General features: G+C 48.2%; 1 protein-coding gene across 1 annotated transcript in view; it reads right to left on the bottom strand.

Moving 5' to 3' along the window:
- The window catches only part of slc22a31 (solute carrier family 22 member 31), a 92,926-nt gene extending 90,608 nt beyond the window's left edge, over positions 1-2,318 (bottom strand). The window contains exon 1 of the mRNA XM_070898157.1: positions 1,925-2,318. Coding sequence (XP_070754258.1) covers positions 1,925-2,314 — 390 coding nt within the window. The 5' untranslated portion in view covers positions 2,315-2,318. The remainder of the gene's footprint in view (positions 1-1,924) is intronic.
- Positions 2,319-16,680: the final 14,362 nt, after the last annotated feature.

Below are 16,680 nucleotides of genomic sequence, written 5' to 3'. Positions count from 1 at the left end.
AGCAGAAAGTATTGTTCAGTGTGACAGGCTAACATTTCATCCAACTATATTGGGGGATAATTTGACGTTTTACAACAGTGAGCTAACCACAGCCTGGATGTTCCGTCCATTATTAAGTGATCGTGAAAACATTCACATAAATTACAGCAAATGATAGGAACGTTTACTGAGAATAGCTTGGTAAAGCATGGGCCTTATGCTAAACATCCGTAAGACAAAGATCCTCCACCAACCTGTCCTCATCGCACAGCACTCCCCCATCCCCCCAGTCATCAAGATCCATGGTGCAGCCCTGGACAACGTGAACCATTTCCCATACCTCTTGAGCCTCTTATCAACAAGAGCAGACATTGACGATGAGATTCAACACCGCCTCCAGTGCGCAAGCGCAGCCTTCGGCCGCCCGAGGAAAACAGTTTTTTAAGACCAGGCCCTCAAATCCACCACCAAGCTCATGGTCTACAGGGGCTGCAGTAATACCCACCCTCCTGTATGGCTCAGAGACATGGACCATGTACAGTAGACACCTCAAGTCGCTGGAGAAATACTACCAACGATGTCTCCACAAGATCCTACAAATCCCCTGGGAGGACAGACGCACCAACGTTAGCGTCCTCGACCAGGCCAACATCCCCAGCATTGAAGCACTGATTACACTTGATCAGCTCCACTGGGCAAGCCACATCGTTCGCATGCCAGACACAAGGCTCCAAAAGCAAGCGCTCTACTCGGAACTCCTTCATGGCAAGCAAGCCAAAGGTGGGCAGAGGAACCGTTACAAGGACACCCTCAAAGCCTCCCTGATAAAAAGTGCAACATCCGCACTGACACCTGGGAGTCCCTGGCCAAAGACCGCCCTAAGTAGAGGAAGTGCACCCGGGAGGGCGCTGAGCACCTCGAGTCATCGCCTAGAACATGCAGAAATCAAGCGCAGGCAGCGGAAAGAGCGTACTGCAAACCAGTCCCACCCACCCTTTCCCTCAATGACTATCTGTCCCACCTGTGACAGGGACTATGGTTCATGTATTGGACTGTTTAGCCACCCAAGGGCTCATTTTTAGACTGGAAGCAAGTCCTCCTTAATTCCAAGGGACTGCCTATGATGATGATGATGATGAAGTTGATGATGGACTGCTAATTATACATCATGCAATAATCCTAGGCGATGGATAATCATAGATAGAATGGTTATAGCACAGAGGGAGGCCATTCGACACATCAAGCCCGTGCCGGCTCTCTGCACGAGCACTTCAGCTAGTCCACTCCCCCATCTTTTCCTTATAGCCCTGCAATTTTTTTCCCTTCAGGTACTTATCCAATTACCTTTTGAAAGCCATGATTGAATATGCCTCCACCACCCTTTCAGGCAATGCATTCCAGATCCTAACCACTCACTGCATTAAAAATTTTCCTCATGTGGCCTTTGATTCTTTGGCCAATCACCTTAAATCAGTGTCCTCGACCCATCTGCCAACGGGAACATTTCTCTCTATCTAGACCCATCATGATTTTGAACACCTCTATCAAACCTCCCAACTTTCTCTGCTCCAAGGAGAACAATCCCCTTTTCTCCACATAACTGAAGTCCCGTCATCAGAGGAACAATTCTGGTAAACTGCGAAACTCAACAATAAACTGGAACAAACTTTTCCCACAACCTTTCCTTACCCATCAATTGCTACAAATCTTTTGAACATGATGGTGCAATATATATATATATATATATCCTAGTAGGTGGTTGGTGGGGAAGAGGTGTGTAGGACGTTCGAACAAAAACAGGCACAAATCTTCAGAGAAGCAGGTGCAGGTTTCTAAACTGCGCATAAGAGTGAATTACCTCAGACTTTAGTACTGTTCAAACTGAAAACGAGGGAGGGAGTTTAGAACGGACAACACCGGGCGCGCGCTTGAGGCGGCTGCTCACCTGGGTGACGACGTTGGTCTCGAGGCCGGCGAACGGCTCGAACCGCCACCCCCTGGTGCACGCGACGGTGCCGTTGGGAAGCGGCGGACTGGCGCGGGCGGCGGCCGCCGTTGACGGATAGCGGTACAGCCGGCAGCGGCTCCAGGCGGCGGGAGCCTCGGCGCGCAGCGGCAGGCTGGCGTTGAGCAGCCGGGAGCCCGACAGGTTCGCCAGGGCTGCGGGGAGGAGCTGCGGGTCGGTCCGGCAGCGGTGGCCCGGGATGAGCGTGAAAAAGCTGCCGCTGAAGAAAGTCAGGGCCAGCAACAAGTCGGGGAGGCAGGCGAAAGCCGCCAGCGTCCGCTGAGAGCGGCCGAAGCCTCCAATTTGGGGGATAATGAGGTCAAATTCCATGCCTCCCCGCCACTGACTCCCACCAAAGTGAGACTTATGCGCCAAGTTGGTGAGTCATCACCGCTGACCAATCGCTTACCTTTTAAAGGGCCGCTGAAACGCAATTGTTAGTTTAAAAATAATTGCACAAAGGAAAACAAACCCACTTTTGTTGATAAGTTAAAATACTTGGATTGATATAGCACCATTCACGAACACCGGACGTCTCAAAGCACTTTACAGCCAATGAAGCACTTTTGAAGTGTAGTCACTGTTTTAATTTGCGCACAGCAAGCTGCCACAAACAGCAATGTGATAATGACCAGATAATCTGTTTTTTTTTATTAAGTTGATTGAGGGATAAATATTAGCCTGCTCTTTGAAATAGTGCCATGGGATCTTTTACGTCCACTTGAGACAGCAGACGGGACTTCGGTTTAACGTCTCCGGCACCTTCAACAGTGCAGCGGAGCGCTCCCTCAGCACTGCACTGAAGTGTCAACCTAGATTTTGTTGTGGGACTTGAACACACAGACTTCTGACTGCATTGGTGATCATTTTCCAATAGTCTATCGCTGCTGGATCAGTTCCTATGGACTGGTCGGTAGCTAATGTAACACCACTTTTTAAAAAAGGGAGAGAGAAAACAGGTAATTATAGACCGATTCGCCTGTCATCAGTAGTGGGGAAATGTTGGAATCATTAAAGATGAAATAACAGCGCATTTGGAAAGCAGTGACCGAATCAGTCCAAGTCAACATGGATTTATGAAAGGGAAATCATGCTTGACAAATCGTCTGGAATTTTTTGAGGATGTAATGAGTCGAGTGGACAAGGGAGAACCAGTGGATGTGGTGTATTTGGACTTTCAAAAGGCTTTTAACAAGGTCCCACACAAGAGATTGGTGTGCAAAATTAAAGCACATGGTATTGGGGCTAATTTACTGACGTGGATAGAGAACTGGTTGGCAGACAGGAAGCAGAGAGTCGGGATAAACGAGTCCTTTTCAGAATGGCAGACAGTGAGAAGTGGGGTGCCGCAGGGCTCAGTGCTGGGACCCCAGCTATTTACAATATACATTAATGATTTGGATGAAGGAATTGAGTGTAATATCTCCAAGTTTGCAGATGACACTAAACTGGGTGGCAGTGTGAGCTGTGAGAAGGACGCTAAGAGACTGCAGAGTGACTTGGACAGGTTAGGTGAGTGGGCAAATGCATGGCAGATGCAGTAATGTGTGGATAAATGTGAGATTATCCACTTTGGGGGCAAAAACACGAAGGCAGAATATTATCTGAATGGTGGCAGGTTAGGAAAAGGGGAGGTGCAATGAGACCTGAGTGTCATGGTACATCAATCATTGAAAGTTGGCATGCAGGTACAGCAGGCAGTGAAGAAGGCAAATGATATGTTGGCCTTCATAGCTAGAGGTTTTGAGTATAGGAGCAGGGAGGTCTTACTGCAGTTGTACAGGGCCTTGGTGAGGCCTCACCTGGAATATTGCGTTCAGTTTTGGTCTCCAAATCTGAGGAAGGACATTCTTGCTATTGAGGGAGTGCAGCGAAGGTTCACCAGACTGATTCCCGGGATGGCAGGACTGACATATGAGGAGAGACTGGATCGATTGGGCCTTTATTCACTGGAGTTTAGAAGAATGAGAGGGGATCTCATAGAAACATAAAATTCTGACGGGACTGGACAGGTTAGATGCAGGAAGAATGTTCCCGATGTTGGGGAAGTCCAGAACCAGGGGACACAGTCTAAGGATAAGGGGTAAGCCATTTAGGACTGAGATGAGGAGAAATATCTTCACTCAGAGAGTTGTTAACCTGTGGAATTCCCTACCACAGAGAGTTGTTGATGCCAGTTCATTGGATATACTCAAGAGGGAGTTAAATATGGCCCTTACGTCTAAAGGGATCAAGGGGTATGAAGAGAAAGCAGGAAAGGGGTACTGAAGTGAATGATCAGCCATGATCTTATTGAATGGTGGTGCAGGCTCAAAGGGCCGAATGGCCTACTCCTGCACCTATTTTCTATGTTTCTATGAGGCGAGTGTGCTACCCACTGAGCCACAACTGACGCGTGCTGCTATCTGAACGAGCAAGGCAGCACATCTCCGTCCTCCTCACCCAACAAAATTTAATCAAAACAGTTAAATCAGGTAAGACTGAAACAAAAAATCAATTCTGGACCCGCTGGTTCCAGAAGCCAACTTTCTCTGTAATGGACAATCTTATGGCATTCCTGAAAGGGGCAACTTCTATTTTTAGAGGTTGGGTTGACCCAACCAAATGGATAAGGTTAATTGGTTAAATGAGTAATTTCAGGGGATATCAGAACCATTATACCAATACTTGCCCACCAGTCACAGAAAACAACAAGAGAGGCGGGTCTTATTTTGCATTACTAATGACCAGGAACAGAATGCTGAGTTAATTTCTCCCCCATTTGAATTAAGGATTACTGTGGCTATGAGTTGTGTTTCCTGAGATAACTCAGTACAGAACAGGAATTAAACCACACTCTGTTGCAGACAGCCAATGGGGGACATCGTATTTATTTGCAGTACAAACTGAATTGGGCTGACCACAAATTATGATTAAAAACATAGAAATTAACAGCGCAGAAGGATGCCATTTCAGCCCATCGTGTCCACGCCGGCTGACAAATAGCCACACGGCCCTTGGTCAGTAGCCCTGAAGGTTACATATAAACCTATGAACAATGGTGGACAGGTAAAGAGCATCTAGCCCAACCAGTCTGCCCCATGTATCGCAACATTTTACACTCCGCCCCACCCGGAGCCATGCGATCTCCTGGGAGAGGTAAAAAAAACAGATAAAAACCCAGGTCAATTGGGGAAAAAAATCTGGGAAAATTCCTCTCTGACCCATCAAGGGGATCGAAACTAGTCCAGGAGACCACTCTGGCCGTATTAGATACCCTGAAGTACTTACCATCGTATCTGCGCCAGCCAACAAGAGGTTATCCAGTCTCATCCCACTTACCAGCTTTAGGTCCGTAACCCTGCAGATTACGGCACTTCAAGTGCCCATCCCCCCAAGCACCTTTTAAATGTGATATTGGTTTCTGCCTCTACCACCTTTCCAAGCAGTGAGTTTCAGACCCCACAACCCTCTGCGTGAAGAAGCTTCCTGTTATATATGTGGACTTGTATTTACTTTGTACAGCCACCAGAGGGCTCATTCCCTGGAGTCTCAAGGGATTGTACGGATAGTAAAAGCTTTTACAGATATATAAAACGGAAAAGAGTGACTAAAGTAAATGTTTGTCCCTCAGAAGATGAGAAGGGGGATTTAATAATGGGAAATGTGGAAATGGCTGAGACCTTAAACAATTATTTTGCTTCGGTCTTCACAGTGGAAGACACAAAAACCATGCCAAAAATTGCTGGTCACAGGAATGTGGGAAGAGAGGACCTTGAGACAATCACTATCACTCGTGGGGTAGTGCTGGACAGGCTAATGGGACTCAAGGTATACAAGTCCCCTGGTCCTGATGAAATGCATCCCAGGATATTAAAAGAGATGGCGGAAGTTATAGCAGATGCATTCGTTATAATCTACCAAAATTCTCTGGACTCTGGGGAGGTACCAGCAGATTGGAAAGCAGCTAATGTAATGCCTCTGTTTAAAAAAGGGGGCAGACAAAAGGCAGGTAACTAGAGACCGGTTAGTTTAACATTTGCAGTGGGGAAAATGCTTGAAGCTATCATTAAGGAAGAGATAGCGGGACATCTAGATAGGAATAGTGCAATCAAGCAGATGCAACATGGATTCATGAAGGGGAAATCATGTTTAACTAATTTACTGGAATTCTTTGAGGATATAACGAGCATGGTGGATAGAGATGTAGCGATGGATGTGGTGTATTTAGATTTCCAAAAGGCATTCGATAAGGTGCCACACAAAAGGTTACTGCAGAAGATAGAGGTACGCGGAGTCAGAGGAAATGTATTAGCATGGATAGAGAATTGGCTGGCTAACAGAAAGCAGAGAGTCGGGATAAATGGGTCCTTTTCGGGTTGGAAATCGGTGGTTAGTGGTGTGCCACAGGGATCAGTGCTGGGACCACAACTGTTTACAATATACATAGATGACCTGGAAGAGGGGACAGAGTGTAATGTAACAAAATTTGCAGATGACACAAAGATTAGTGGGAAAGCGGGTTGTGTAGAGGACACAGAAAGGCTGCAAAGAGATTTAGATAGGTTAAGTGAATGGGCTAAGGTTTGGCAGATGGAATACAATGTCAGAAAATGTGAGGTCATCCACCTTGGAAAAAAAAACAGTAAAAGGGAATATTATTTGAATGGGGAGAAATTACAACATGCTGCGGTGCAGAGGGACCTGGGGATCCTTGTGCATGAATCCCAAAAAGCTAGTTTGCAGGTGCAGCAGGTAATCAGGAAGGCGAATGGAATGTTGACCTTCATTGCGAGAGGGATGGAGTACAAAAGCAGGGAGGTCCTGCTGCAACTGTATCGGGTATTGGTGAGGCCGCACCTGGAGTACTGCGTGCAGTTTTGGTCACCTTACTTAAGGAAGGATATACTAGCTTTGGAGGGGGTACAGAGATGTTTCACTAGGCCGATTCCGGAGATGAGGGGGTTACCTTATGATGATAGATTGAGTAGACTGGGTCTTTACTCGTTGGAGTTCAGAAGGATGAGGGGTGATCTTATAGAAACATTTAAAATAATGAAAGGGATCGACAAGATTGAGGCAGAGAGGTTGTTTCTACTGGTCGGGGTAACTAGAACTAGGTGGCACAGCCTCAAAATACGGGGGAGCCAATTTAAAACCGAGTTGAAAAGGAATTTCTTCTCCCAGAGGGTTGTGAATCTGTGGAATTCTCTGCCCAAGGAAGCAGTTGAGGCTAGCTCATTGAATGTATTCAAGTCACAGATAGATAGATTTTTAACCAATAAGGGAATTAAGGGTTACGGGGAGCGGGCGGGTAAGTGGAGCTGAGTCCACGGCCAGATCAGCCATGATCTTGTTGAATGGCGGAGCAGGCTCCAGGGGCTAGATGGCCTACTCCTGTTCCTAATTCTTATGTTCTTATGTTCCCATAATCCCTTGGGAGCACAGGTATTTAAGAAAGCTTCACAGGTTGAAGAGACACTCTGGAGACCTGCAATAAAAGACTAAGGTCACACTTTACTTTGAGCTCACAGTGTTCAGTCTGACTCTTTCTCCATACACAACAACTGGTACAGATAGCGAATCCAAAGCTGCAGAGAACAGTGGGTATCCTGGAGAAATTTTCGGAGGGAGATGATTGTGAAACTTCTGTAGAGCAACTCAACCAATACTTCGTGGCCAACGAGCTAGATGGGGAAGAGAGCGCTGCCAAACATAGAGCGATTCTCCTCACCGTCTGTGGGGCACCAACATATGGCCTCATGAAGAATCTGCTCACTTCAGCGAAACCCATGGAGAAATCGTACAACAATTTGTGCACACTGGTCAGAGAGCATTTCAACCCGAAGGAAAGCGTTCTAATGGCGAGGTACTGGTTCTACACCTACAAAAGGTCTGAAGGCCAGGAAGTGGCGAGTTATGTCGCCGAGCTGAGACACCTTGCAGGACATTGCGAATCTGAAGGACATTTGGAGCACATGCTCAGTGACTTTTTCGTACTTGGCATTGGCCACGAAACCATACTTCGCAAGCTTTTGACTGTAGAGACCACAACCTTGAGTAAGGCCATAGCGATAGCTCAGGCGTTCATTGCCACCAGTGACAATACTAAGCAAATCTCTCAACACACAAGTGCTGCTGTAAGTACTGTGAATAAAGTGATGTTGTTTTTGCATCATAACTGTTGTGTATCTGTAAAGCATGCACTCCTCCAGGGAGTGCATCCCCTGAAGTCCCAAGGGATCCCAGCATCCCTTGGGAGCACTGCATATAAGCCGGCCCCTAAGGCCTATTCCTCACTCTGGAGTGTCTTAATAAAGACTGAGGTCACTGTTACTTTAACCTCCCTGTGTGCAGTCTCATCTGTATTAGGAACACAATAACTGGCAACGAGTATACAAATCCAACGCAAAGATGCAGCAAACTGTGGGCATCCTGGAGAAGTTCTCGGAGGCTGAGGATTGGGAAGCCTATGTCGAACAGCTAGACCAGTACTTTGTAGCCAACGAGCTGGACGGAGAAGGAAGCGCTGCAAAAAGGAGAGCAGTCCTCCTCATGGTCTGCAGGGCACCGACCTACAGCCACATGAAGAATCTTCTGGCTCCGGTGAAACCCACAGATAAGTCGTATGAGGAGCTGTGTACACTGGTTCGGGAGCATCTTAACCCGAGGGAGAGCGTGCTGATGGCGAGGTATCAGTTCTACACATGCCAGCGATCTGAAGGTCAGGAAGTGGCGAGCTACGTCGCCGAGCTAAGGCGACTTGCAGGACAATGTGAGTTTGATGGCTACCTGGAGCAAATGCTCAGAGGCTTTTGTGTACTGGGCATTGGCCGAGACCATTCCACGAAAACTTTTGACTGTAGAGACACCAATCCTTAGTAAGGCCATTGCGATAGCACAGGCGTTTATGTCCACCAGTGATAACACCAAACAAATCTCTCAGCACACAAGTGGTAGCAATGTTCATAAATTAACTGGAAATGTGTTTGCGAGCAGAAATGTACAGGGCAGAAACCACGAGTCTGCAACTGCCAGCAGGCCTCAGGTGACCCAGATGACTCAGAGTCCGCAACAAAGGATGAATGCAAGGCAATTCACAACTTGTTGGCGTTGTGGAGGCTTCCATTCAGCCTATTCATGCCACTTCAAAGGGTATGTTTGCAAGAGCTGTGGAACAATGGGGCACCTCATTTTTACCGATATAAGCTTTTACCGATATATAAAACGGAAAAGAGTGACTAAAGTAAATGTTGGTCCCTTAGAAGATGAGAAGGGGGATTTAATAATGGGAAATGTGGAAATGGCTGAGACCTTAAACAATTATTTTGCTTCGGTCTTCACAGTGGAAGACACAAAAACCATGCCAAAAATTGCTGGTCATGGGAATGTGGGAAGGGAGGACCTTGAGATAATCACTATCACTAGGGGGTTAGTGCTGGACAGGCTAATGGGACTCAAAGTAGACAAGTCCCCTAGTCCTGATGAAATGCATCCCAGGGTATTAAAAGAGATGGCGGAAGTTATAGCAGATGCATTCGTTATAATCTACCAAAATTCTCTGGACTCTGGGGAGGTACCAGCGGATTGGAAAGCAGCTAATGTAACGCCTCTGTTTAAAAAAGGGGGCAGACAAAAGGCAGGTAACTATAGGCCGGTTAGTTTAACATCTGTAGTGGGGAAAATGCTTGAAGCTATCATTAAGGAAGAAATAGCGGGACATCTAGATAGGAATAGTGCAATCAAGCAGATGCAACATGGATTCATGAAGGGGAAATCATGTTTAACTAATTCTTTGAGGATATAACGAGCATGGTGGATAGAGGTGTAGCGATGAATGTGGTGTATTTAGATTTCCAAAAGGCATTCAATAAGGTGCCACACAAAAGGTTACTGCAGAAGATAGAGGTACGCGGAGTCAGATGAAATGTATTAGCATGGATAGAGAATTGGCTGGCTAACAGAAAGCAGAGAGTCGGGATAAATGGGTCCTTTTTGGGTTGGAAATCGGTGGTTAGTGGTGTGCCACAGGGATCGGTGCTGGGACCACAACTGTTTACAATATACATAGATGACCTGGAAGAGGGGACAGAGTGTAGTGTAACAAAATTTGCAGATGACACAAAGATTAGTGGGAAAGCGGGTTCTGTAGAGGACACAGAGAGGCTGCAAAGAGATTTAGATAGGTTAAGCGAATGGGCTAAGGTTTGGCAGATGGAATACAATGTCGGAAAATGTGAGGTCATCCACCTTGGAAAAAAAAACAGTAAAAGGGAATATTATTTGAATGGGGAGAAATTACAACATGCTGCGGTGCAGAGGGACCTGGGGGTCCTTGTGCATGAATCTCAAAAAGTTAGTTTGCAGGTGCAGCAGGTAATCAGGAAGGCAAATGGAATGTTGGCCTTCATTGCGAGAGAGATGGAGTTCAAAAGCAGGGAGGTCCTGCTGCAACTATATCGGGTATTGGTGAGGCCGCACCTGGAGTACTGCGTGCAGTTTTGGTCACCTTACTTAAGGAAGGATATACTAGCTTTGGAGGGGGTACAGAGACGATTCACTAGGCCGATTCCGGAGATGAGGGGGTTACCTTATGATGATAAATTGAGTAGACTGGATCTTTACTCGTTGGAGTTCAGAAGGATGAGGGGTGATCTTATAGAAACATTTAAAATAATGAAAGGGATAGACAAGATAGAGGCAGAGAGGTTGTTTCCACTGGTCGGGGAGACTAGAACTAGGGGGCACAGCCTCAAAATACGGGGGAGCCAATTTAAAACCGAGTTGAGAAGGAATTTCTTCTCCCAGAGGGTTGTGAATCTGGAATTCTCTGCCCAAGGAAGCAGTTGAGGCTAGCACATTGAATGTATTCAAGTCACAGATAGATAGATTTTTAACCAATAAGGGAATTAAGGGTTACGGGGAGCGGGCGGGTAAGTGGAGCCGAGTCCACGGGCAGATCAGCCATGATCTTGTTGAATGGCAAGCTGCAAGCTCTGCAAAACCTGCTAACCACCACGTGGCAGAGGAAGATCGGTTCATGGTGGATCAAAGCAATTTTGAGCCTCAGAGAGAGGAGGCAGATGCTGAAGTACACGGGGTGCACACATTTGAGACAAAATGTCCACCGATAATGCTAAATGTAAAATTGAATGGCTTACCTGTAGCCATGGAACTGGACACTGGCGCTAGCCAATCCATCATGAGTAAAAAGATGTTCGAGAGACTGTGGTGCAACAAGGCATTCAGACCAGCCCTGAGCCCCATCCACACGAAACTGAGAACGTACACCAAAGAGCTCATCAATGTCCTGGGCAGCGCCATGGTCAAGGTCACCTATAAGGGCACGGTGCATGAACTGCCACTCTGGATTGTCCCGGGCGATAGCCCCACATTGCTTGGAAGGAGCTGGCTGGGCAAAATCCGCTGGAACTGGGATGACATCTGAACGCTATCACATGTCGATGAGGCCTCATGTACCCAGGTTCTCAACAAATTTCCTTCCCTTTTTGAGACAGGCATTGGAAACTGTTCCAGTGGTCCCATAGGCACGACCCATTCACCACAAGGCGCGAGCGGTACCTCACATGATGAGGGAAGAGAGTGGAAATCGAGTTGGACAGGCTGCAACGCAAGGCCATCATCTCCCCAGTGGAATTCATCGAGTGGGCCAGCCCGATTGTTCCAGTACTCAAAAGTGATGGCACGGTCAGGATTTGCGGCGATTATAAAGTAACTATTAATCGTTTCTCGCTACAGGACCAATACCTGCTACCTAAGGCAGACGACCTATTTGCGACGCTGGCAGGAGGCAAGACGTTCACCAAGCTCGACCTGACTTTGGCCTACATGACGCAGGAGCGGGAGGAGTCTTCGAAGGGCCTCACCTGCATCAACACGCACAAGGGACTGTTCATCTACAACAGATGCCCGTTTGGAATTCGGTGGGCTGCAGCGATCTTCCAGAGAAACATGGAGAGCCTACTCAAGTCGGTACCACGCATGGTGGTTTTTCAGGATGACATATTGGTCATGGGTTGGGACACCGTCGAGCACCTACAAAACCTGGAGGAGGTCCTCCAGCGACTGGATTGCGTAGGGCTGTGGCTGAAGAGGTCGAAATGCGTCTTCATGGCAACAGAAGTGGAGTTTTTGGGGAGAAAGATCGCGGCGGACGGCATTCGGCCCACAGACGCCAAGACAGAGGCTATCAGGAACGCGCCCAGGCCACAGAACGTCATGGAACTGCAGTCGTTCCTGGGACTCCTCAACTATTTTGGTAACTTCCTACCGGGGTTAAGCACCCTCTTAGAGCCCCTACATGTGTTATTGCGTAAAGGTGAGAACTGGGCATGGGGAAAAAAACAAGTAATTGCTTTTGAGAAAGCCAGAAACATTTTATGCTCCAACAATCTGCTTGTACAACCCGTGTAAAAGACTTGTGCTAGCATGTGATGCGTCGTCGTACGGAGTCGGGTGTGAATTATAACATGCTAATGTTGCGGGGAAGTTGCAACCTGTCGCCTATGCCTCCAGGAGCTTGTCTAAGGCCGAGAGAGCCTACAGCATGATTGAGAAAGAGGCATTAACGTGTGTGTTCAGGGTAAAGAAAATGCATCAGCACCTGTTTGGCCTCAAATTTGAGCTGGAAACCCTCATATACTTGTTCGCTGAAAACAAGGGGATAAATACTAATGCCTCAGCCCGCATACAAAGGTGGGCATTCGCGCTATCAGTGTATAACTATACCATCCGCCACAGGCCAGGCACCGAGAACTGTGCGGATGCTCTCAGTCGGCTACCATTGCCCACCACGGGGATGGAAATGGCGCAGCCTGCAAACTTGTTGATGGTGGCACAGCCCGCAGACTTGTTGATGGTCATGGAAGTGTTTGAAAATGATAAATCACCTGTCACGGCCCGCCAGATTAGGACTTGGACCAGCCAAGATGCTCTGCTGTCCCTAGTAAAAAACTGTGTACTGCATGGGAGCTGGGCCAGCATCCCCATTGAAATGCAAGAGCTAATCAAGCCGTTCCAGCGGCGAAAGGACGAGCTGTCCATTCAGGCAGACTGTCTGTTGTGGGGTAACCGCGTAGTACTACCCAGAAAGGGCAGGGAGACGTTCATCTCGGATCTCCACAGCACACACCCGGGTATAGTAATGATGAAAACAATAGCCAGATCCCACGTGTGGTAGCCCAGTATTGACTCTGACTTAGAGTCCTGTGTATGGCAAACTGTGTGCTCAGTTGAGTAACGTGCCCAGAGAGGCACCACTAAGTTTGTGCTCCTGGCCCTCCAGACCATGGTCGAGGATCCATGTCGACTATGCGGGCCCGTTTCCAGGTAAAATGTTCCTGGTGGTGGTGGATGCTTTTTCAAAATGGATTGAATGTGAAATAATGTCGGGAAGCACAGCCACCGCTACCATTGAAAGCCTGAGGGCCATGTTTGCCACCTACGGCCTGCCTGTCATACCGGTCAGTGACAACGGGCCATGCTTCACCAGTGCCGAATTTAACGAATTAATGACCCGCAATGGGATCAAACATGTCACCTCGGCCCCATTTAAACCAGCCTCCAATGGGCAGGCAGAGCGGACAGTACAAACAAACAATCAAACAGAGCCTTAAACGAGTCACAGAAGGCTCACTCCAAACCCGCCTGTCCCGAGTACTGCTCAGCTACCCCACTCGCTCACAGGGGTGCCCCCGGCTGAGCTACTCATGAAAAGGACACTTAAAAACCAGACTCTGATCAGGTAGAGAGCAGGCGTCAGCAACAAAATGTATGCCGAATTTAACGAATTAATGACCCGCAATGGGATCAAACATGTCACCTCGGCCCCGTTTAAACCAGCCTCCAATGGGCAGGCAGAGCGGACAGTATAAACAAACAATCAAACAGAGCCTTAAACGAGTCACAGAAGGCTCACTCCAAACCCGCCTGTCCTGAGTACTGCTCAGCTACCCCACTCGCTCACAGGGGTGCCCCCGGCTGAACTACTCATGAAAAGGACACTTAAAAACCAGACTCTGATCAGGTAGAGAGCAGGCGGCAGCAACAAAATGTAAACCATGGTCGCGCCACTGTGTCACGGGAAATTGATCTGAATGACCCTGTGTATGTGCTAAACTATGGACATGGCCCCAAGTGGATTGCGGGCACAGTGATAGCGAAAGAAGGGAGTAGAGTGTTTGTAGTCAAACTGGACAATGGACAAATTTGCAGAAAGCACCTGGACCAAACGAGGCTGCAGTTCACAGATTGCCCTGAACAACCCACAGCAGACACCACCTTTTTTGAGTCCGCAACACACACCCAAAGGATCAACGACACCACCCCGGACCAGGAAATCGAACCCATCACGCCCAACAGCCCAGCAAGGCCAGGCTCACCCAGCAGCCCTGCAGGGCCAACAACGTGCCAGCCCAGACATTTGTACCGAGGCGGTCCACCAGGGAAAGAAAGGCTCCTGACCGCCTCACCTTGTAAATAGTTTTCACTTTAACTTTGGGGGAGAGTGATGTTGTGTATCTGTAAAGCATGCACTCCCATGTTCCGCCACCAGGGAGCACATCCCCTGAAGTTCCAAGGGATCCCAGCATCCCTTGGGAGCACTGTATAATAAGCCGGCCCCTAATGCCTGTTTCTCACTCTGGAGTGTCTTAATAAAGACTGAGGTCACTGTTACTTTAACCTCCCTGTCTGCAGTCTCATCTGTGTTAGGAACATAATAGTAACGTACAAGGCAGGTCAAACATACCTGCAGCTACACGTCTGCAGATGTCTGAGTCCACCATCAAGGGTTATGAATGCAAGGCCATTAACACCTTGTTGGTGTTGCGGGGGTGACCATCGTTTCCATTCATGCCGATTCAAAGGATACGTTTGCAAGGGCTGTGGAACAATGGGACACCCCCAACGAGTGTGCAGACGAGCTGCTAAGCCTGTTAATCCTGCAAACCACCATGTTGCAGAGGAGGACAGATCCACGGAGGATCACTACGAACCAGAGCCTCAGATAGAGGAGGCAGAGGTACATGGGGTGCACACATTCACCACGAATTGCCCCCCGATAATGCTGAATGTTGAACTAAATGGTCTCCCGGTGTCAATGGAGCTGGACACGGGCGCGAGCCAGTCCATCATGGGCAAAAAGACTTTCGAATGGTTGTGGTGCAACAAGGCCTCAAGGCCAGTCCTAACTCCAGTTCGCACGAGACTAAGAAGTTACACTAAAGAACTGATTCCTGTAATCGGCAGTGCTACCGTAAAGGTCTCCTACGATGGAGCGGTGCACAAGCTACCACTCTGGGTGGCACCGGGCGATGGTCCCACGCTGCTCGGCAGGAGCTGGCTGGGAAAGATACACTGGAACTGGGACGACGTCAGAGCGCTATCGCCCGATGACGACACTTTGTGTGCCCAGGTCTTAAACAAATTTCCTTCATTGTTCGAACCAAGCATCGGGAAATTTCAAGGAGCAAAAGTGCAGATCCACCTAATTCCGGGGGGCGCGACCCATCCATCACAAGGCGAGAGCAGGACCGTACATGATGAGAGAAAGGGTAGAGATTGAGCTAGACCGGCTGCAACGAGAGGGCATCATTTCACCGATCGAGTTCAGCGAGTGGGCCAGTCCTATTGTCCCAGTCCTATAAGGAGATGGCACCATCAGAATCCGTGGCGATTACAAAGTAACTATCAATCGTTTCTCCCTGCAGGACAAATACCCACTACCAAAAGCCAACGACCTCTTTGCAACGCTGGCGGGAGGAAAGACGTTCACGAAGCTGAATCTGACTTCAGCCTACATGACGCAGGAACTGGAGGAATCATCGAAGGCCTTCACCTGCATCAACACGCACAAAGATCTTTTTGTTTATAACAGATGCCTATTTGGAATCTGATCAGCGGCAGCGATATTCCAGAGAAACATAGAAAGTTTACTGAAGTCGGTTCCGCACACCGTGGTCTTCCAGGACGACATCTTAGTCACAGGTTGGAACACAGTCGAGCATCTGCAGAACCTGGAGGAGGTTCTTTGTCGACTCAACCACGTGGGGCTCAGGTTAAAATGCTTGAAGTGCGTCTGAAGTGGAGTTCCTGGGAAGGAGGATTGCGGCGGACGGCATCAGGCCCACTAACGCGAAGACGGAGGCCATCGAGAACGCACCGAGGCCACAGAACATGATGGAACTACTTTGGTAACTTCTTACCGGGTCTCAGCACCATTCTAGAACCACTACATGTCTTACTACGAAAAGGGGGCAAATGGGTTTGGGGCAAAAGCCAAGAAAATGTCTTCGTAAAAGCGAGAAAATTGTTATGCTCAAACAAATTGCTTGTGTTGTGTGATCCATGTAAGCGTTTGGTATGAGCATGTGATGGGTCGTCATATGGCATCGGGTGTGTATTGCAACAAGCTCATTTCGGGAAACTGCAAGCGGTTGCTTATGTATCCAGGAGCTGTCTAAAGCCGTGAGAGCCTACAGCATGATTGAAAAAGAAGCGTTAGCGTATGTCTATGGGGTAAAGAAAATGCATCAACACCTGTTTGGGCTAAAATTCGAATTGGAAACTGACCATAAGCCACTTATATCCCTGTTTTCCGAGAGTAAAGGGGTAAATACCAACGCATCGGCCTGCATCCAGAGATGGGCGCTCACGTTGTCCGCATACAACTACGCCATCCGCCATAGGCCAGGCAC

Source organism: Pristiophorus japonicus, chromosome 13, assembly GCF_044704955.1.
Source record: "Pristiophorus japonicus isolate sPriJap1 chromosome 13, sPriJap1.hap1, whole genome shotgun sequence".
In the NCBI taxonomy this organism is placed as follows: domain Eukaryota; kingdom Metazoa; phylum Chordata; class Chondrichthyes; family Pristiophoridae; genus Pristiophorus; species Pristiophorus japonicus.
Note: the sequence above shows the minus strand (reverse complement) of the source record. Positions and strands in the feature narration are given on the sequence as shown.